The sequence below is a fragment of the Nyctibius grandis genome, chromosome 4, assembly GCF_013368605.1.
Source record: "Nyctibius grandis isolate bNycGra1 chromosome 4, bNycGra1.pri, whole genome shotgun sequence".
NCBI classification, from domain to species: domain Eukaryota; kingdom Metazoa; phylum Chordata; class Aves; order Nyctibiiformes; family Nyctibiidae; genus Nyctibius; species Nyctibius grandis.
In genome coordinates, this window is record NC_090661.1 from 10,574,963 (window position 1) to 10,597,360 (window position 22,398).

Below are 22,398 nucleotides of genomic sequence, written 5' to 3' on the forward strand. Positions count from 1 at the left end.
GTAGAAGGAAGTATTTCTTTTCCTTTCTCCATTGTTCTTAATTCACTTTTCTTTTAAAGGCCCCAATTCAGCAAGACATTTGAAACACCTAAACACATATGTAAGTATTTTAGTAGACGTACGTCTAGGTGAGTTGAATTAAACCTTGTATTTCAATGAACAGCTTGGCAGATGGTGCCCATGCTTCTCTTTTGCAAAAATCTTGCTCCCAGGCTGTTCTTTCTGCCCTGTTCGTACACTTTCTTTTTTGCCTCAGTGTTTTCCTCTTTTGACTTCTTCACACAAAGAGCTCTATTTGCTTATGATGGAAAACCGAAATGGAGGATAATCCATTCACAGCCTGCTACAGTCCCTAGTCATCTTGCTGTTAACATATGCATTGACTCCAATGTTCTTCAGATGTGAGAAGCCCTTTGTACATGGTGGTGAGTGGCCTGTGTCTAGAAGCTGTACACAAAATGGCAGAAGCTTACTCAAATGGTTGCTATTTGAGTCAGCTGGAAAATGAAGGAGTGTAAAAATTTGACATTGTTTCCAGGATGCTGATCACAGTCATCTAGTGGCGGTGTAAATACCACACATATGTTTTGCCTCTTTGTGTTCTCTGTTAATTCTATTCACTGGAATTAGTAAAATTTTGCAACACAGAAAGAAAAGTCAGGCAAATGCTGACGACTGCATGTAAAGTCTAGACATTAGGCAATTATCCATGATTCTTCACTCCCTGTCGTACAAGAAAATGAGAAAAAGAAATTTATGCTGGTCCTAGACTTGCCTTCTACATGGAAGAGAGAAAAGGAGAATAAACTTTTGGAAAAGTCCTTCATGGCGTGCCAATTGGGGCTGCTGCTCTTCTCTGCCTTAGAGAAGATAGTACATCCCCACCTGAGGCAGTCCTCGGTGTATGATGTGCTGAGGATTTGGCCAGGCTCGAGTCTATTACTTCTATACTGCATTATTAAAATATATCAGGATCAAACTTACTTTCTGCAAGAAAGCCATACTGGCACTTTGAGCAATCTGACCTGCCCTTTTAGCTAGATGATAGTTTCAGTGGTTTTCTGTTATGTTTTTTAAAGTCCTGTTACCAAATATATTGCACATGGTTAAAAATGCATTCAGGGAGAACCTTTGAACATTCCAGTGTGTTACATACTGAAAGAAGGGGCACGGAACAGCTGCTGAGACATCTTCTGTCACATATCTTGAAAGTCTGAAGGAAAGCTACCACATTTAGGGCTAACCATTTCCAGCTTGTGCAGACAGCAATAAGTACTTGCAAGTTACAATCTAGTTCATGCTAGCTCAAGTTACAGTTCGACTCTGGAATTTTTGTTTATTTTTCCCTTTGCTGCAGGGTGAAAGGAAACTTTTATTTCCTCCTGATGATGATGACTCTGACAGGCCAGTGATGCCTTCTGGAGCAAAAGCCCTATCACCCTTGTCTCCTAGAGGGGTTGAGCATCATAGCAATGGCAACTGTACTTCTCAGTGTCCAGTCTGGTGATATGGGAGAAAAAAAAGGCTTCTAATACTCTACCTTCCCTCTGCAAACATGCAAAAACATCCCAAAACATACTCTAGTACCGATATAAAATATATTTCCCTTTCTGACAAACTGCAATTAATATCAATAGGAATTCTGCACCTTAATCCTATTGTTGATAACAACAAAAAAAGACAAGACATCAAGCCCTAGTTTTGTGCCTGGCATCTGCTCACTAACATTAATGGAATTTCCATACTGCCCAAATATGACACGCATCTGCTGGACACTTATTAGACCAGCACATGTCAAGATAGACTCTCTTATGCTTTTCATTTGTAAAAAGACTGGTGAAAAAGTCCCAAGAGAAACAATCAGAACAGACCTTAGAAACACTAGTCTAAGCACCTTTGCTGTGAAGGCTGCTTCCTATACATCTTTTGCACTTTGAAAACTGTCCACCTCAAATTGACCCTAACACTGATGTCACCTATTGTGAAGTTTGCTTTATACTAGATAGAGAATGACACAATATTCCTAAAACTCAAAGAACTGCTACTGAGAACTGACAGACTCTCCAGCAATGTTCCTTAAAGACAACAGTGGCTATAACTGAAAGAACAAATGATAAACATGAACATCTACTATTTGAAAGTTACTGAGAAATGAGGCATGAATTAAGATTCCCCATTAAAAAGAAAAGCTGGACGCACATTCCAGCAACCACAAAAGACTTTATTTGCACAGGCTTGGCATCTTCTTCCCTCACAACTGAAAGACTCCACTAAAGGCCATGAAAGATCTTCCTAATCACTTATCATTTTAAATTGGTGACTACTCCTAGAACAAAAAAATACATCTGAAATTTGGGTAATATGTCTGGAAATGGAAAGGGTCTCTCTTCTTCATGTCTCTCCACATCACCTACATGTCAGCAGTTTTATATAACTGAGGGCCAACTGCTTAATTTCCCTCTCTAAGTTCCATTCTGAAAACCTTCCCACTATTTGAATGGGTTTTGGCTATGTACTTTTGCTGTCCATTTCATCTGGAGGATCATGTTTTATAATTGCCCTACCAAGATGAAATGCAGAACTATTCTGGAGCTTCAAAGGACAAATACATTTGTCATAGGTTCAAAAAAAAGACTCCTTGGAGGCAATGCTGCTTGGGAACATTTCAGACCTTCCCAGGGCTGTCAGAGAGGCAGTGGGACCAACGATCTCAGATTAAGCTTGTGATGTACACCTTCTTCTAATCTAATTTCCCAGCTTTGCTTAACAGTAGTTTATGCACCCAAGAACTGCTGTCCCAGTGCTCTGAATATGCTGAAGCCATTCTGACTGCTCTGCCAATGCATTCTTGTACTCTCTGACTTACAGCTCTTGCACACAAACAATCTGTCATTTAACCATTTGTGGATGGCATAAATAAATAATTTTCAGAAAGAGGCAAAACGATGGCAAGATCCAGCTCTCCACAAAAGCTCTCATGTTTCAGCAGAAATGATCAAACAAAGCCTGGGCTTTGTTGGAAGTTATTCATTCTATTAGTATGGAAGGAAAACAAAAGAATATAATAAAATAGCTACAAAAGGACCAACTCTCACATCTTTTCCCAAATCAGCTTATAACCCAGATTTCATATTACTCTCATTGCTAACAGCTTTTGTACAAAACAGCCAAAGGAAACAAGCTTTCATAAGAACTGTGCTGATTACCTGTTGTGCACGAGCCTATTTTTTGTTTCAGAAATATCTTTGTTTCTCTTTCAATAAACTACACCCAGCCAACACGGCAACCCTCATATTTTATGTGTTTCTAAACCTAACAAAATCATGAAATGAATTAGGGTAGTCTTCCTTAAAGACTTCCTAGAAGTACTTCCTTCTTTCATTTCTCTCTCTGTACTACTCCCTTTATCAAACTCTATAGAGTAGAATTTAAAACCAGCTACCACATAGTCTGTTGAGTTTCCCTAGGCATTACCTTACTTTACAGAATGTATGAGGGTTTAGAACATGAGGCGTGCAAGTTTGAACACTAAATTAGGCTTTAGGATCTGCTGATTGTTGATTATAACTTTGAGTTCAAAGGGTATGTGAGGAATTATATAGAACCAATCCCACAGGACATGAAAGACAGATTTAAAAAATAAAAATAAAAAACCCACTCACCATAAAATAAAAATGAAAAATGTCTTAAACACAATTACAGTAAGAATACTGGCCCCCACCCTATGTTAATAGGAATCAGCATAGCCTTGGAGTTCCAATGATTGGCTTTCACCAAGAGCTGGGTCTGCAGGGTGAAATCTTCTGCAGCATTACATGGATTTTATTCTGGTGCAACTGCTTTCTCTGCAATTCACTGGCGCCTGAGCTACAGCTGTGTAGCTAAGAGGCAAAGCAGCGAGCCAGATTCTCCCACTACTTATTGTTTTAAAATTGGCTTATCTCTACTGGCTTCAGTGGATTTGCTGTTGAGCTACATTAGCCTATTAAACAAGAGGACAATTACATCCATTGATTTCAACGGGAATTTTGTCTGGACATGCGAAGTGACAGTAGAATACAAGATCTGGTTCTTTATTTTAGGACTTTGTTCTTTTTCTGGTTTAGTTTCTCATCCCAAAGACGCTCCGACCACTGCACTCCTGATTTCTTAAGCTGGTTTTGGTCGAACTTTCAGATAAACCAGTGCAATTAATATATTTATAGCAGTCAAAGGAAAGTGCTTGAAAATTATGCTCCTCTGGAGCCTTAGACACATAAGTGCAGATTTGCTGGGTTTATTTTTCATTGTCTGTAGAGAAACCCATAAAGCAGAATCTGAGAGTCAATAAGTCATTATCAGGCATCAGTGATGCATCTACCAGGGACTCTCCTTCAGATTTCTCCCCAGATTACAAAATTTGTCTGATTTGAATGCTGGAAAAAGGAGTGGTTACTTTCTCATATCTGTCCCACAGATTTTCAGTCACACAAAACTTGAGCAATAGCTCTTTGCACCAGATACTTCAGGGTAACATCAGTTAAAACACAAAGGCAGATACAGTGTGAAAAATAAAGGCATAGTTAATTGGAGAGAAAGAAAAGCAGATTAAATGGGAAGAGGCCAAATAAGATAGAGCAAGCACAAGTCCAACTGAAAGAAAAATGAGGAACAGAATAACGTGAAGAGCTTGGATGGATGAGGCTCTAATAAGTAGACTGACCGAAACAAAAGGTTTAGTTGATGGGGTTTTTTTTGCATGCTTATGAGAAAGTCAACACTGTAATCAGACTAAATTAGCATGCACAAGGCTGAAAAAGAATATTTAGTCACCTAACATGAATCTGAATGTAATAAACAGTGACAATTCATCATCCAGTGCCAAGAATGATTTGAATCTCTACACAAGTGAGAAGACCGTCAAAAACGGGAAAAATAATAATTCTAGAGATCATATTGGGTGATAAACAAACACATTCCAACAATAACAATGCTTCATATATTTTTAATGTCAGAGCCTGGCCACTTCACAATCAAAATAAGATATTCTGAGCCACAGCTCAATCTGGGAAAGCACTTCTGCCTTTTTCTGGTTGAAGCACTGTCAGCAGTGAAGCTGCACATGTGTATTTCTTGTCAACCAGAGAGACACACGCATGCCTGCCCAAACAGAAGTTCCAGATGTATTTTTCAAGAAACCCCTCAGTCAATTTCACAACAGTACCAAGAGCTGTTTAACACCTCTCTTACCTGCACAACAACCACCTGAATGGACACATGATCTGGGAGTCTGATCGGTGCTCGAAAATACTGTGATAACGCAACCAGAAGATGAAGTATGGCTACGAGACTTTTAGCATGAACAGCTGAAACAGATATAAAAAGCACAAGTTACAAACTGCAAGGTAACTAGAGCACATATTTTTACTTTTTAGGATGTAGGTATTATGGGAGACTCTCCCTCTTGCCACCTGGAGCCAGGGGATGGTTTAAAGGGACCTCTCTTTTACTGGTCTCCTCCTGCTCAACAGGTCACGTGAATGCCGCCCAGTCAGTAATATGCGTCAGCACCAAAGTGTTACTTTTTGCAACATGTCTGGATGCCATAGGCTTGTGTAGATGGAAATCTAAAGCTAATCCAAAAACCAGATTTCATGTACAGCAGTTTAAGTGCTGTCTCTGCATTCTCCTTGCCTTTCCTTTATTCCCTTTATTTCAATAAGGATTTATGGACTATCAGAAAGATATTTTTGTACTCATGACATGCACTTACTCATTTTTAAGTGTCACAATGTCTGCAGGATGATAAACGAGCCTATTTTGGCAGAAGCCTTAAGCAATAACTTACTAAACTCAATGACTCAAACATTCCTCATGAAGTTGTTATAGTTCTTGTTATTGAAGCTTTTTCACAGCAGGTTTCATATGGGTAGTTAACACTAACACGACTTACAAGATATCTAAAGCCATACTGTAGGAAATCCTTAATCAAGTATCAAACTATTGGCATGAAAGTGAATAATTTCTAATTCTCATTATTGTCTTTCTTCTTCTTCTATTTTGTTTTTGCATTTATAGTCTTCCCCAGAGTAGTATTCCTAAATGATCTTTGATAGCTACAGCACAGTGCACTTATGTTTTTTGTACTTGAACTAACCAATAACTACTACCTTACTTCACCGGTAAAGCAGGATCAGATTCACTAAAATATCCTTCTTCACTATCTTCCAATGCAAGTCTCAGCCATGCTGTGGAAATACCTATTCATATAAAATGCAGCATCGCTGTCAAATTTTGTTGGGGTGCCAGTGGTCACAGATGACGTGCTTTAGCAGAACACTAAAAAGATGTCTGTCTGTCTGTCTAGTACCGGTGTGTGCTCCAGCTGGCTCCAGCTGCTGCTGTCTATCTCTACTTTAGCTCTAAAACACATGTAAAACATTAAATTAAAACTAGAAGTTAAATTGTCAGGCCACTCCAAACACCCTGCTTCCAGCTGCATAACAAAGAATGGAAAAAACCTGGGGGGAGGTTGAAGAGAGATAGGGACAGAAAACTCAGTGGGACCACACAAAGGGGAAAGTCAGAGATGTCTAATGTTCACTCTTTCTCCCTCAAGCTGTTTCTCTCCCTCTCACTAATTTGTTGTGAATGGAATGGGATACAAAACAGCTGAGCTCAAGACAGGTATAGGAGACAGGGAAACTGCTATATACTGGTCAAGGTATTCACCAGCGTGAAATTATTCCGGATACCAAACTTAAAACAGATTAAGGGGCCTAATTCTCTAAAACTGTTGATAACCTGCTTTCTGCAACACATACACACTAAAATGTCTTGTGTTGGTCTTCTGAGGGACTTTCTAGTAGATATTACGGTGTTCATTTTTAATACAATAAAACAGGAAGGGTACAGTCCTAATCTTGGTGAGAGTTTTGTAATCAAAATCAGTGGTTCAGATTTAGCTTTAAGCAATCAGAAATACTATTCATATCTATGTTGCAAATTTAACACAAATAAAGAGTCCTAGGACCTTCTGCCTATCTACTACATTTATGCATGTACTTGCCTGTTTCAACAAACCAATTTAGTAACAGAAAACTTAAGCTGGTCTGCATATAGACTTAAGAGCAGAAACACCATACTTTGACAAACTCTGAAAAAACAGTTTATTTAAATTGGAGGTTGAGTACCAGTAAAGAGGGTAGAGCATACTACATCTGGAAGTGCCTTGCAGAGTAGCTCCTACCATAAATACCAGGTTTCAGCCTCCCCTTATCATTGGATATGTCAATGAATTCAAGATAGCAGCTATAAACTCTCAGCTGTCAACAAATGAGAACAGCATAGAAAACACACAACTTACAGTCAACGTTCCATTTAATGCTTCTTGGAGGGAGTTTAAGGGTTTCATTGATCTTTTCAAGCACTGTCTGTAGCTTCTGTTTCTGAGCAATTTCAGACTGAGTAACTTCAGCAACATTCAGCTTCTCACTTTCAAGTTTCTCTGAAGTGATAATAGAAGAAAAAACAGAAGAAAACCTGTTGTCAACTCCATGAAGAACACAGAGACATTCCATGCACCCAGATGTACATTCAAGAGATATTAGACTTCCTAGTTATAGAATTATCTGCTTTACCTTCCAAAGCCACTTTCCCCCACACTTCTGAACTCCTAAAGACACAGTTCACATTTTCCCTTTATTTACCCATTGGTAAGAGCTGATCTTGTTCTCGTCAAAGCCAACTGAATAGCTTCCCAAAGAGAGTGAGCCTGAGCTACCAGTCTACGAATCCTGCCTGAGAGACTGCTATTTCCATGGGTTTCTTGTGCCTCCACAGAAATCAGTCTGTGCATAGTCTCACAACAAGACCAAAGTTTGTAGTTAGCATAGACCTGATTCACAAGGCATTAAGGGTATTGGAAAAGATTCCACTGAAATCAGTAAGTGCTGGATCGGTATACAGATATTTAGAGTCAGGATGTATCTGACATGCATTTTTTGGGTTTTGGGTGAAGTCCCTGGAGGTATGCCTGTGAGAATCAAATTGCTCAGGGGGCATATCCAGTCCATCACAATATATTCAAGAGCTTAACCATTCATAGAAGGGAACAGTCTGTGTAGTCTTTATTAGAAGTGCACACATGATGTTTCAAAATTCATTTAAGATACTGAAAAGAAATTTACTGGAGACTTTATGAGCTGTAATAACTAAGAAAATGGCTTCCAAGCCAACAGTTAAAAAAAACACATGCCAGCTCTGCATTAGCAGTTTCTTTTCTCTATCTGTTTCTCAGCTGAAGCTCAGTTTGCAGTCCACTGGGTACCATTACCTCAGTAACGTTAAAAGCCAGACATCAAATCAGAAAGAAATTCCAACTTTCCAGAGGAACTTCGTGATGTGAATAAACTATAGTATGGAACCAGCAGAGATTGAAAACATCCACCATTGCACTGAAAATACCCTTGCCTTCAAACTTACTTTCCACTTGTAACACTTCTTAAGTTTGTACAGCACATATGCAGATAATAAATTTAATTGGGAGTGAATACCGTTGCCAAGACAAGAACCCTCCCTCTCTAGCACCCCAGGTAGGCTTTATGCTGTTCTCATCAACTACAGAGCACCACACATTACACTGTAGCTATAAGGATTGTGCACACAGCCTATTGCTCAAGGGTCTTATGATACAATGCTATTTTTATATCACTTAGTGGCATAAATGTAAGATGACACCAAGGCTCCTAAGTAGGAACAAGTGATCCACTTACTGACAAAGTGCCCCAATAGCATGCACATACATTTTTTCTTACCAAATAATTTCTGCAATACTTGTCCATCATACAGGTCTTCAGCCAAGTCTTTCACAATAATCCTCTCTCCTACCAACACATCATTAATCCAGTCAATTAATACCTATATGGGAAACACAAATTTGGCAGTATTATACACTATTCATTTGCAATTTAAAACACATGTCATTTTGTACAACGATGAACTTATTTAGCAGAAAGAATACCGAAGCTGCAACGGCTCAAAATACAACCAGTCTGAAATGTCATCAGAAGAAAATAGGAAGGACTTAGGAAAGACTCTTCTAAGGTGACCATGTCAATGCACCACAAGGTCTAGACAAACACCGGATTGATGCAGTGCCTTCTGGAATGAAATCTGTCCTTTGCTTTCAGTAGTATTTTAACATTTTATTGTGAAGCAAAAGGTGTTGAAGTCAATTCTAATAAAGATTCCTGCTAAAGTTCTAACCCCAAGAACCCGAAGACTATGAGAGAATTCAGCGTGATCTTAGATTGGGGGTGGGACAGGACTAAGAACCTGGACTCAGGATTGTAATCCAAATTCTTAAGTGTGTCTGTGCCATATCTAGAGAAAGATACTGCAACAAATGACCTGCCCATTTCACTGGGATGTACGCATCACATGGTTTCATTTAATTAATATACAAACGGTGCTTTGAAGTGTTCAAAAAAAAGAGCCAGGGATAGCATTAAAAAATAGTTTCACTCTCCTGAAAGTGTTTACATGCTTTTCATTACCTTCATTAGTTCCTGTAATTTTGGGTCATTTCTTGAATTTGGATCAACCATTGTTCGGACTTCATTTTCCTCTGGAAGGTTTAAAAGAAAGGTATTAGAAACTATTACAGGCATGACACTTTATTTTACATCAAGCTTTTATGTTGAGATGTAAAATTGTTGTGAATTACCTAGCATAGTGTCCTCAGGGTCTAGTTCAAATGGAATTGGACTGAGAGGTAAGTTAATGGCATTTATTCCTTCTTCCTGTAATTCAGATACTAGGAAATAAAAAAGAAGAGCTTGGTCAAATTTCAATTCAATTTTACTGAGTATTTCACTCTTGCTAAAAGTAGCATTAATTGTCTTAATTTCTTTCTAAGAACATGACACTATTAAATAAACCATTAGGTGTAATTCCAGCAATAAAATATAGCTAACAAAAATGGGAGGCCCAGCCAACAAACATTTACTTGTATGAGTAGATTTTTCGTGGATAATGGTACTGGAATCAATGCAATTTCCTCAAATCTTTTCCAGGATAAGGCCCACTGTCCTCAAATTTTAAAAGGCTCACTTGCATTTTAATGGTCCTGATGTTTTAACACTAATGAATCATTTTAGCTGAGGGAAATTATTATTGCTCTCAGCTATGTCACTCTTGCTCTGGAGATGCTTCAAGTTCAGCTACTTGAAAGAGCTGAGTCTGGCTATATATCCACACAGGAGCTGCCAGACAGATAAACCAGTTAGGACTGAAGGTGCAGTCACAGCACATGGCTCTCTCCATTGTTCAGGTCAGAGACCAGCTGGAGCAGACTGTGGGATGCTGCTGGTCTGCGTTCTCGGTCTCTCTTTAGCAGAAACCACAGCAGCAGGACACAAAAAATGATGAACCCTCAAAAGCACTGCCTTAGTGTAGAGTCCAGACACAGGTTAAGAAAAAACTTGGACATGGGAATGTGGAAGTAACCCAAAATCCCATGGTTTGGAGATGCCCACAGTTGTCAGGAACTACGAACGAGTTCTTACTCAGCCAAAGTCCCCTAATGCTGCAGAAATCAATGTTCTTGTAATACATGCTCTGAGGTCATAGGAACAGAGAGATCCAGAGAAGTGTAAAAGCAGTCCTGCTGCTAGTTCTGTACTGTACAGGTTCTGTACCTTGTACAGTTCAGAGAAACTTTATTCATGCATCTCGGTGACCCAAACTTTAACAGGTTGCAAAGACCAAACCCTTCCTTCACTGCCCAAACACGCTTCCATAACAGAAGAGAATAAATACAAACAAGCCAATACACGAATCCTACTGCTATGGAAGAACATATCGCTGTGCAGGGAGGGTCCCCACTTCAGTGATTGGACAAGTTTGCATCCACTTTGTAACCAAGAAATCAGTGCAAACCTGATTTACCAAACCAGGAAAGAGGCTCACTGTCTTATGAATGACAAGTGAGTAATGTTGTTTTGACCACTCATTTTCCAGTGTACAAACCTTCAACAACCGGTTGTTAGCACAACTGTTCTGGTCAGAATTTAAACTTAAATAACTTAATTCATCCATCCTACATGTGTCCTAAAGATTCAGGTAGCTGTGACATAAACTAAAATATATGATTTACGTGCAGATGCAGATTCACCATCAAACATTTCAGATTTACTACCTGAAGCTTTCTTCAGTTTATTTTGAAAATTACAGAAACAATTTAGGTTCAGAGAAAACAGAGAAGTAGAAAGTGACAGTAGAGATCTTGTGTTTTGATCCTGGCCCTGTGACTGTCTCGTAAGTTACCTTTTGGAAAGTGGTTTTACCTCTCTGCCTTAACTTCCTGCATGCAGTAAGTACAGGTAAGTTTCACATGAACACTGTAATAATTAGGCAGTTGGTGTGGTAAGAGTACTTAAAGCTTTCCAAATATTTTCTACGTCTTGTGAAATGTTTTGTGCTCTGCCAGATGCATGTTTCAAGGGCCTGTGTAGCTGTATTCAAGCATCTATTTAAGATTCATAGCAATAATGGCTGTTAGAATGCTTATTACTTTTAATTGTACAAAAATAACTTTGAAAAGTCCACTACCTTCAATACCAAAACACTAACTGCACTCTGTACACTCACCCAGCTTGTGTATCTGTAAAATACAAATACTGAGAAGCTCTAAAGAGTCATAAAATAATGTTGACAATAATAGTTCCCTGGATTGTTGTATATCGTCTAAAAGTGATGGCTGAGAGCAATGGACCAAATTAATCCCTCATGTAACTCCATTGAGTTCTGAGGAGTTATAGCAAGGATGAATTTGGTGTAGCACGTACAATCTCAGGAACTGTTTATACTCAATGGCAGTTTTTTGAACTGCTAGCACTCCTTAGAGAAAATCATTGTTGGTTTTATTAACCTCTTTGATTTTTTTTTTTTCATTTTAATTCAAAATGGTTATGGGCATAAAAATGTCAGTGGATGGAAATCTTCCATGTGGAGGTCTTTCTGTTCTGAATGTTTAGTTCAATGGAGGACTTCTGCATAAAAGTGCCTAGGCAGAAAACATTTTTTTCACATCAATCCCAAGAGTAAATAAAATCTGTTCAAGCCAACTGGCTCCACTGAGCCCTCCTATCCCAAGGGGCTGTATGCTCTGCTTGGGTAAGACACACTGGAGGAAGCAGTCAGTGCATTTTCCTAGCGAAGGACAGTGAGGAAAGCTGTTGGCTCCTCTCTCCAGGGAGCGACCCACTGGTAGAGCTCGCTGACATTCTCCAGGGAGACTGAGGGGACCTTTCAAGGCTGATGTTTTGTAAGGCATTCTTTACAAAGCCCACCGAATCTCCCCATTTTTCTCCCCCAATGTGCACATCTATTACATTCTACTTTTAATAACATGACCTTCACCATATTATTAGAGTTTCTAAAAATAAGAGAAAGCAAACAAAAAAGCGCCGTATCTTTGCATGGAAAAGGAATATAAAATACAAATCAAATAATAATAAATATAGATGAGAAATTAATACATTGATGTGTTCTAGAATGCAAGTGCTGTATTTATGGTACAGCAGGGGCTAAGTCCTGCTTTGCTGTACGCACATATGCACAAGCGGTGGTCTTGTTCCCCCAAGCAGCTCACCCAAATCGCATACATTCCTCATCACACCTGCCCGAGCCATATGCAGAACCTACCCAACACACTTCCAGATGATCCAAAGATCCCAGATGGATCCAGTTTGCCAGAGAGGACAGCTCCTCCTCAGCCTCTGCATTCTGCAGTGCACAACCCATGCCCAAGACTGGTATTAGTCCCGTAATAAAGACTCCTCCTGTCCTCTACAAGCAAAAAACATGATGGAGAAACCCTGAGCCTAATAGCATCTTTTAAATTTCTTTCCAATACCAAAGAGAAAAGATTTAACGGCAGATTAATAATACTACTAAAAGGAACAGGTAAGAACACATGCATTATATCAAGTTGTACGTAAAGGGAGAGAAAACGTATTATGTAGTATAGCCTCACTTTCTAAGAATTTCCATCAAAAAAGTTCCATGACAAACCACTGTTATACACTTAGGTGTTTACAGAGGGACCAAAAAAATGTGATTGAGGTTAAGAGTTTGCATACCACGGTTTCAGCAGAGGAATCCATTTTTCAACTGCTTTTCATTAATTTGTTTTAAGTAATTTTCATGAAAATCACTTCAGCAATTTAGTATTTTAATAAAAACAAAGCACACAGGTTTGGGACAACTTTTGCAGCAGCTGAAATTAAAATAAAATCATCTCATTTCTTGAAATACTTTGAGGAATGACTTGGAGCATCAGCAAGACCTCCTCTCTGGGTCTTACAGTGTAAAGACCCAGGAAAGGAGGAGGGGACATAGCTGCAGCAGTTCATCTATACCACACCAGTTGCCAAGAGCCAGACCAGTGCACTGGGACCTGTGGCAGCTCCTCTGAAGGACCATGTCCACAGAGCTGTCTGCTTGACATCGGGCATGCTTGGCCACTGGATGACCCCAGCAATCAGTTAAGAGCACCTTTCTGTTCTCATCCTCTGCTGCAGCCTTGATGCAGCCCAGTGCATTGGCTACCATGGGGCTTGTTCTCATTGTGCTTATCTTGGCATGGTTAGGGACTTCATCCTTTTGGATGCAAGGGGAAAATCCAATCCTTCATGGTTTTTTTACAGTCACCATGCTGAGTGAAACTGGGGGTTGAAAGTACTCTTAAAGCAAGATCCTTAAAAGCAACAGTTACACATGGCCCAGACAAATCTCTGTGGACTGGCAATATGAAAGTCCCACTTTTAACTCTGGATAAGGAATGAACACTTCTGCTCAAACTTCTGATTCAGCTCTACATGCCAAATTTGTTATGATGTAATCAAGTGCAACTCCACTGCTATCAACTATCAACAGACTTCCTCCTATCATGCCAGCACCAAATTTGGCCCCAGAGCTGGGGAGCCCACAAGCTTGTATCAACAGGAACTACAGCAGCTATTTTAAGCTGGATAGAGTTCTTACTGTTTTAGACGCTCTAGGATTACAAGGTCATAAACCTACGCTATCAAATCCACGCGGGTGCTCTGAGCCAGACTTTGCCCTTTGATGCATGCATCCAACTGCCATTGAAACTGTTGGACGTCAAGCACATCTGAAAGTGGAGTACTGCCCATACGGTTTAAATTGACTTAATTCCTCTAGTACATGCAGCCTGTTGCTCCACATTGTATTTATTAGACAGTTTCATTTGGGTTTTTTACTTGTTTATTTTGTGTGCCGAAGGCTTTTTGCTGCCCTGTTTAGTATTCAGGGCTTAATGTTATTCTGATTGGAATAAAACACATCTTATTATTTAACTGAGCTCAGAAATGCCACATCACCCAGTGCACTCTCTGTGGTTTAGACATATTTTAGCATATCTATCCAAAGAATCATAAAATAAATACAGCAAGATGTAGTGTTAAATGGTCTCTCCTCTGAGTGCTACAGCCATTGCTTTCCATATAATTGATTCTGTACTTACAAAACCAAAACTACTCAAGTGCTACAACACTAATGGATCGATTCTGACAGTTTGTGATTAACTAGAACTGAACCCTAATGTTGGAGGAGCACAGTGACACATTGCTTCTAACCTCAATCTTTCAAAATCAGGAGATTTAAATATATGCATATACATCTACATAAATATATACATACACATTTCTGCAGTTCTTTAACTTTCTTCCTTTCTTTGACCCAAGGCTTTTCCATTCAAGGTCTCCTCTGCCATTTTTAAGGTTGCAAATACTTTGGTTTGTTCTGGGTTTTTTTTTTGGAAGCCAAGATTTGTTGACATGCACATGACTCCAGGAGTTTAAGCTTTCTATAAAAAGTCAAAGGACAAACTACCTGATATTATAAACTACTATGGTAGACGGTAGCTTTACGTGCCATTTATCTATCTTAAGCTACTTTTTCCTGGTACAAGCACAACTCAGAAGGCTAGCTGCAAACATCATATTGCCAGAGTAACACTGGATGTTTGTATATACACCCACATTCAAACATGCATGCCTATGCTACATATGTTTACGTATGTAGCCAGAAATTACAGCCAGTTTAGAGAAATGCTCATTTTTCAGTAAGAAATGTCTTTACTGCTCTTGTACAGACAGAGATACCCACTCAATTACAGTTGAGCCGTATTTAGATGAATAGTTTTTGATTTTATATTCTCTTTACTGGGTGCCAAGTTCTGATAAATGCTCATGACCTCAATGGCTTACTTTTGTAACCACTTGTGCACAAGAGCAGCTTTACTTCTTCTACTGACTTGCTAGTCTGCAATTCAGACTTGAGCATAAATTACTGTATCTGCACAGATTTCAGTGGGTTTATGCTGATTTATACCAGCTCACTGGCTCAGTGTGATTCCTCTTCCCCCTCACATACTCCAGTTTTATACCCTGATATAAGTCCAGTGGAGTAATTCTGACTTTGTACTGGCAAATGTGAGAAGAGATTCAAATTACCTAAGATGGTCAGAGAACGAGAGAAAAAGCAGCAAAAGCATTTTCAAAAAGCCCTAGTTTAGGCTTTTACAGAATGATACTATTTAGTCAAGCAAACTTACGCAATTGCTTTCTGGGCTATCCATCCAAAATGTTATTTTCTAATGCTTGTGTGTGTGCATCTCATCAGCCCACAAAGGCAAAAGAAAATATTAATCTAAAATGGTACTGCCTAATTTTCTTGAATACATAATTCATCCAATATGATTTTGGCAGCTCAGCTTTAACTCCGAAACAAAAGAAATCCACACAAAAGACAACAAATCTGCATTACACATGGTACTAAAATGATCCAATGGATTTATAGATGTTTACAAGTTTGCAGAGTGTGACACAGCGTCCACCAGAAATTTGATATTCACAGCACAAAACATCATAAACATATGTCTGCAACTACAAAGGGGCCTTTTTATGTGGGGATCATTGTTAAAATTGTCTTCAGAACATAAACCTTAAGTTGTAAATGCTACTCCCCATTTATTCTCCAAGACATAACAAATGAGGAAAGAAAAGCACAGATATGTTTGTAATTGAAAATGTTTCTCAGGAAATGATCTGTACAGGAACATCATTCTCATTCCATTAACTGCTGACTCCAAGCCAACCATTTGTAAAAGTAAATAAATATGCAAACTGGCTGACAACAATGTGCCTGCCTTTAATGTTACTGCATTAGTACCCAGTCTCCAAAAAAGAATCTATTTTCTTTTCTCATTTCTCCATTAAACCAAACATGGCACACACACAAAAGAACGGGAGAAATGCTGTTCACAAAAAATGGGAGAAATGCTATAGTTTAATTTTCATGTATGCAATACAAATTAAATGCTTATTGCCTTGAACTTTCTTTAAAGTCCAAAGGTACTCCGAAGCACCTCAGTGACCAGCTTGCTGTTCCTTTCTTTTTTGAAATTAGCAGGGAAAAAAATCCTCCATAGACTGACAGATCTCTGGCCTGAGTAGGTAAAAACCAACAATGAAACAGGGAGCAAACTCAGTCCTTTTAGAGTACACGTGATTTTCTTCACCATGTCACAAGTAGCTTCATTAAGCCTTACATGCTTTCACATTTCATTTGGGATGAAGGTTCTTTCTCAGAATTTTCCTGTAGTCTCTAAGAGGTAATAAGTGGGGCAGTGTCAAGCTAACACAGATGCCGGTCATTCCATTCATTCCTTCAACACATGCTCTCAACACATCTTTTAAAATACATCAGCAGTATTTGCAGATGTTTTGAAAAGCCTGTCACCCTATAGGAGCGTTTAAAATATCATTGAAAAACCCAAAAGACAGCATTAGGAACAAATGCAGACAGGAGTTCAAACGACACTGATTTTTTCCCCCACTGAGGAACAAACCACACATATGAGAAATGCTGTGACCATTCCAAGTCCTTATCAACATGTGCAGTGCTGAACCTGATCCCAGCCTGAAAACTCCTCAAACAGCCTCAGATACATTGGTAGGGTCTTTGTGCGAAAGATACCTGCAGGTTGTTAGCTGGTCTGCACATGGTAGCCCTACATACAGAATATTTTATTGAAACAAATCCTTTGACAGCTAAGATTTCCAATTTATTAAGATATTTATTGAGATATCTCAGAACGACATGGGGTGCTTGGGGCTATATGGAGACAGAAGGGAGAGCATTTGTATCCTCCTCACTGATATTTTGATATTTCTTGAGTTATAACAAATCTGCAGGTAGCAACATTCAGAAGAGAGTCAGACAGGCCTCTTGGTGTAGTCCTAACCCTAACCAAGGGGAGGTAATTGTTCATCCTACATGCTCACCAGTTTGCTGCTACAGTTTTTTCCAAATATTGTGGAGAAGCTGATTTTATAGGACTGACTTGCCTCGTTCTCTGAATCACCAACCAGCTAATAGTAGCTATTCCAACATCAATAAGAGGCGCTCATGCAGAAAAGACAAAACCAAAGATCTGTTCCAAGAAGTCTTTCCCAGCTCCACAAGTTCTAGCTATTCCTAAGGGAAAACCCAAAAATAGTTCTTAGGAATGTGAGGGCATGCTAGTAGCAAGCTGAGGATTTCCTGAATTTCTTGCTCTTTTCTCCTTGTATATATAAGCCTTGTTTTTGAAGAAGAAAAAAATTAAATGTCAGATCCACTGCATCTCAATAATCTAGATGACTTCTTCTTGGAAGCACTATAAAAATGACTAAATTTACTGCGAAGTTACAGTTCCTTATCAAGGACTGCAAATTGGTTTATGTATCACACATGGCCACCATTTTCAAACTGTAGTTCCTAGAGCTACTTGTGTTTTAATATAAACATCTGGTCATCTTCAAGGAATGACTTTGTGACAAAGGATCAAAGGATTTGTAGTAAGTGGCCAAGTATTTCTACATCCCAGAAGGAAAAAACAAAACCAAAACCACCTTAATATCTTCCGAGAGCTCCTCATGCTTCAAGACCTGTCTTTGGTATCAAAGTCAACCAAGATAAAGTTTGAGGGTGACATCAAGGCTGAACAAATAGCAAACACAAGGAAGATGGGATAAGACTGACCTGAAGAAATTAAAATAATAATGGATACAAAAATGCAGATGTATTACTTATTTGCATAACTGGTAGCTTGCAGTCCATGCTTTGGTACCTTCTGCATCAACCCTGAGCATTTAACTGTAGTTCTCAGATTCAGTAGAACAAACGAGAATTGCCCTGCAACATCTAATTCTTTTTTCCCCTCCATTTAAAAGACTTTCAGTTTCTTCCGACGTTTAATATTTGCACCTAACACACAGATGGTTTCTAAACATCTCTGCATCTTGTCCTAGGGAATTGAAGTTTCTTGTCAAGGACAGAATCAGGATCTAATTTGGGAATTGGGATCTAAAGACAGGCCTTCAACATGGAAAAACTAGGCTGTGGCTTTGGCTGGATCAACAGAACCCCAACTACATTCTTAAAGAAAATGGGCTGGATTTGGTGAAGGGCAGAAAAATGAAACCTTAAAATGGCAGAAATATATCTTCTAGCATACTGAAGAATAGACTACGCTTTGGGGTTCTCTCGACCAACATGGAGGTTACCATGCGTTTGACAGCAGAAATACTCCAGGCTTGGACTGTTACAGAAAGGACTACAGAAAAGGTAAACTTGTTTCCCCATCCTTGTTTCATATGAGCATACATCATCAAGATGCACATCTGATGTGTGGAAGCCCTCCTGTTCCTACCGAGCCGTACAGCGTGAAGGGTCATTTCAAGCACAGAGAGAAATATATTAGGGCTGTGGCAATCCTGACTAGAGGGAGGACTTCGGTCAGCTGGCATAAATCACAGTGTGGTGTGATCAACAGTATGGCTGTGGTATTCTCCTAAAACACATTTACACAAAAGTGTAAGATGATGATGCAAGACAGGACTTCGGTAGCACAAACTGGAAACTATGTTTGGCTCAGGAAAGCAGAGCTAGTTCTCAATTTGCACAGGAAATAAATCAACACTTTCCAGTCTAGGTTCTCAAATCCCGTAATCAGAATTAGTTAGTTTAACATCCCACCAGCAGAAGAAACCAGCATTATCCCCATTCTGCAGCACAGAAAGTGACGACCTTCTAGATTAAGGGATACATTTATATGCTTCCTTTCTGGAGACACAAATTGCACTTGTAAAATGGAAGCTAGGCACTTAAAAATACAGCCTTAAAAACCTGTCTATAATGTTACACTTAATCTGACATAGAATGGACAGGAATACCCATACCTCTTGTTTCCCAAACCCGTAACATAGCAAAGAGAACACCCTTCTTTTCATACAACCAGTAGTAATGATTTTCATGCAGCCCTGTGCCTTGTCCTACAAGGGCACTGCCTGGTGCCCTCCTGTGCACTCCCGATCTTGCTCATTTCCTTATGAAAATCAAACAGCTGCTCCAGCTCCCAAATGCCCTGTTTCAAAAAAATTACCATACTGAACTGTTCATCTGATTACGGCATTCACATGTTTCTTATCAGGAAACAAGTTGCAAGCAATGTAAGCACCAGCACCATAAGGGTAAACCCACAGCTCTGAACTGCACATGCATTGCAACCATCTTTTCCAAGAGATCTCAAACAAGCTGTAAGTTCGGAGCAGCACTTGCTACAACCTGTCAAGCACTATCAGACAAGGGAAAAAACTCTGTGTAATACTCCTACCTGTTAAATGCTTTTCCTGGATTGCTGTCAATACCAATATATCATTTTCTGCATGCAAAACATTCATACCAATAGCAGCTGTGGCTGTTACTTCCTGCTTTACAGGTGAACACACCAAAAATTCCAATCCAAGCATCCAATTAAATAACCTTAAATGGGTTTCACTTCATAGCAGTAACACATTCAGAATTTCCCAGAACCAATCTGCAGCCTTCAGTTGTTGATGCCATAAATGAGTTTATGTTAATATTCCTATTAGAAAGCATTTAGTACTACAAAATTTTCATTTTATTAAGCATGAATATTAAAACTTACCTACTGCATAATACATAGCCCATTTGAAAATTGCTACCTCAAGCATGCTTTTGGCTACAAATGACAATTTTCCCTGAGTGGAAATTCAGCTGATAAAAATCACTATTTTCACACTGGATCCAGTATTACTTAAGGACTGAATTTGTACCAAACTGAAGGTAACAGAAACACATACTCATATGAAATACCACTAGAATGGAACAGTTAATTCTATCTCACTCATATTGCAGAAATATTTTCATGGAATAGCATTCAAAATTAAGAAATTACTGTGGTTTTGTCCTCTTTTACCCAGGAGAAATGAAGTCTGACAAGGGCAGGAAGAAAATAAACTCCCATTCTTATCTTCAAAATCTTACAAACCAAAAATAACTACCATTGCAAAAATATAAGGTCAGAAAACAATACTCCTAAAGCATCACAGAAAGAAAGACGAAAAATAACTGAATGAGTCGGTCTAGTCTCTTACCTTTAGGGCAAAATGCTCCACAGCCCATCATAGGGTCGCTGGGCCACCCTCATAGTGCATCACAGGGAGAACTGCAGTCCTTAAAGTGTTTGAAGCCCCTTGCTCTGCAGGCCCCTGTGCTGCTGCTCTTCAGAGAAGCTGGTTTAGCTTTAGAGCCCGTTTTCCAACAGAATGGTCCAAGCACATCACAACTCTCAGCTCAGAGCATCGTTTCAGAACAAGTGACTGACTGCCTATATAATTTAATATAATGCCACATGAGACTCATAGACCATCTGCAAAAGAAACTAAATCTGCTTTTTGCAGCTTGGTAAGTTGCACGCTGAATACTGGGATGCAGTTTTGACTGTGTGCTTTTGTTATCAGTCATATAACTGAATAAAGTGCTCAAACAGCAAGTGTAAAGTGCATGTTTTTACCAATCTCAGCCCGTTTCTGCTGTAGGTGTCTTGTACCTTTTCCCCTTACAACTGAATAAAGTCACAATTCCCCTCAAAGAGTAGGCAAGGTCTTGGCACAGACATGGCAATATTGGAAGTGAAATTTCCTCCTTTTTTTTTTTTTGTTTTTTTGTGAAACAAAGGCTGGCCAACAAGAGCTACAGAATGCTTGAATCCTGTTGCCAGAATGGAGATGCACATGTGATATTACCAAATTCAGGTCCTGATCACAGTACTCCTTTCTCTATAAATACTTCCCTGCTGAAATAATTAGCAAAACTCACATGAAAGGAGGATTAAGCTCTAAAACAGGCAAAAGCATATAATAAGCTAAAAAGTGAAGGAAAGGAGAGGTATGAGCCATCAAAAGAATAACAAACTACTGATAAGAAATGAACTAGTTTTATGGGCTATGGGTCTTTCCAAAGAGGAACAGTCATGAAAAAATCTAAAGCAATTACTTACTTGGGCTAAAAATCAAATTGCTATGAAGTTTTCTCAGACTAAAACTTTTCAGAAGCTGTAAAATGCTTAAGTGTCTGTTTCAGTTTGGAGGAGGATGAGGGAAGTGACACATCCCTGGCTCACTTCTAAGTCATGGAAAGTGGTTACCTTTCTAGTTTCCAACTGAACTTCATTTAAAACACCAGTGTCAAAGGCAAGTATGGAGAAGCAAGAGGTGTTTATTGTTTAGGGTTATTCAGCTGTGCTACACAACATTCCTCCTGCAGGTTTTGTATGAGATGTGATTCCTTGCAGAAAAACACGGAGCTCTCATCACTGTTCTGAAACCACATTCTTCGCCAGTTCTAAGGAGTCTCTGATACACATTGGTCTGCAGCTACTGGGTAGCAGCTTTCCCCCGCCAACAGTCCTATTTCGTGCTGTACTCACAAGTAGTAACGGGGCTCCCCATTCTGACTGCCGGAGTCCCATTGCTTTCTGGCACTGGGAAACTGGATTGCTGAACTGCTGAATAACAGCATTCAATTACAGGACAATACTGAGCTGGCAGTTCTTTACCAAGCTTTCCTTTTCTTAATTTCTGAATAGAACCATAAGTGTCCCAGATACTTTATTATGGCAAGCCCATTTGGGAGATAAGTACAGCTAAAGGAAAACCACGCTCCACTTGAAACATTAAGGAGGATGCTGAAGACGATTATATGTTAAGAAAATTCACAAAGTCTGAAGCTACAGCAACCTGCATCATCAATTCAACCTATTTTATAAGTAATTATTTATACCTATTTATAAAGTGGCATTTTTTTGCATGCACAAAAATAGCTATTTTACAAAAATAGAAAATGAAAGGGTTTTTTTAACTATGAGTTTTTGTACCTACAGCAGTAGCCAAAAGATCATGTCCAGGTAAACTGTTCTAATAGGTGTAGGTACAGTAGAGTAAGAAAGCTGCAAATTAGCTAAAGCAGAGCTGCTTTCTCAGA

At 39.1% G+C, this 22,398-nt stretch overlaps 1 protein-coding gene across 1 annotated transcript in view; it reads right to left on the reverse strand.

Moving 5' to 3' along the window:
* PARVA (parvin alpha) overlaps positions 1–22,398 on the reverse strand; it is a 69,987-nt gene that overhangs the window by 14,671 nt on the left and 32,918 nt on the right. Inside the window, exons 3-7 of the mRNA XM_068399354.1 lie at positions 9,707–9,796; positions 9,537–9,607; positions 8,796–8,898; positions 7,346–7,486; positions 5,230–5,345 (exon numbers count right to left, since the gene is read on the reverse strand). Coding sequence (XP_068255455.1) covers positions 5,230–5,345; positions 7,346–7,486; positions 8,796–8,898; positions 9,537–9,607; positions 9,707–9,796 — 521 coding nt within the window. The remainder of the gene's footprint in view (positions 1–5,229; positions 5,346–7,345; positions 7,487–8,795; positions 8,899–9,536; positions 9,608–9,706; positions 9,797–22,398) is intronic.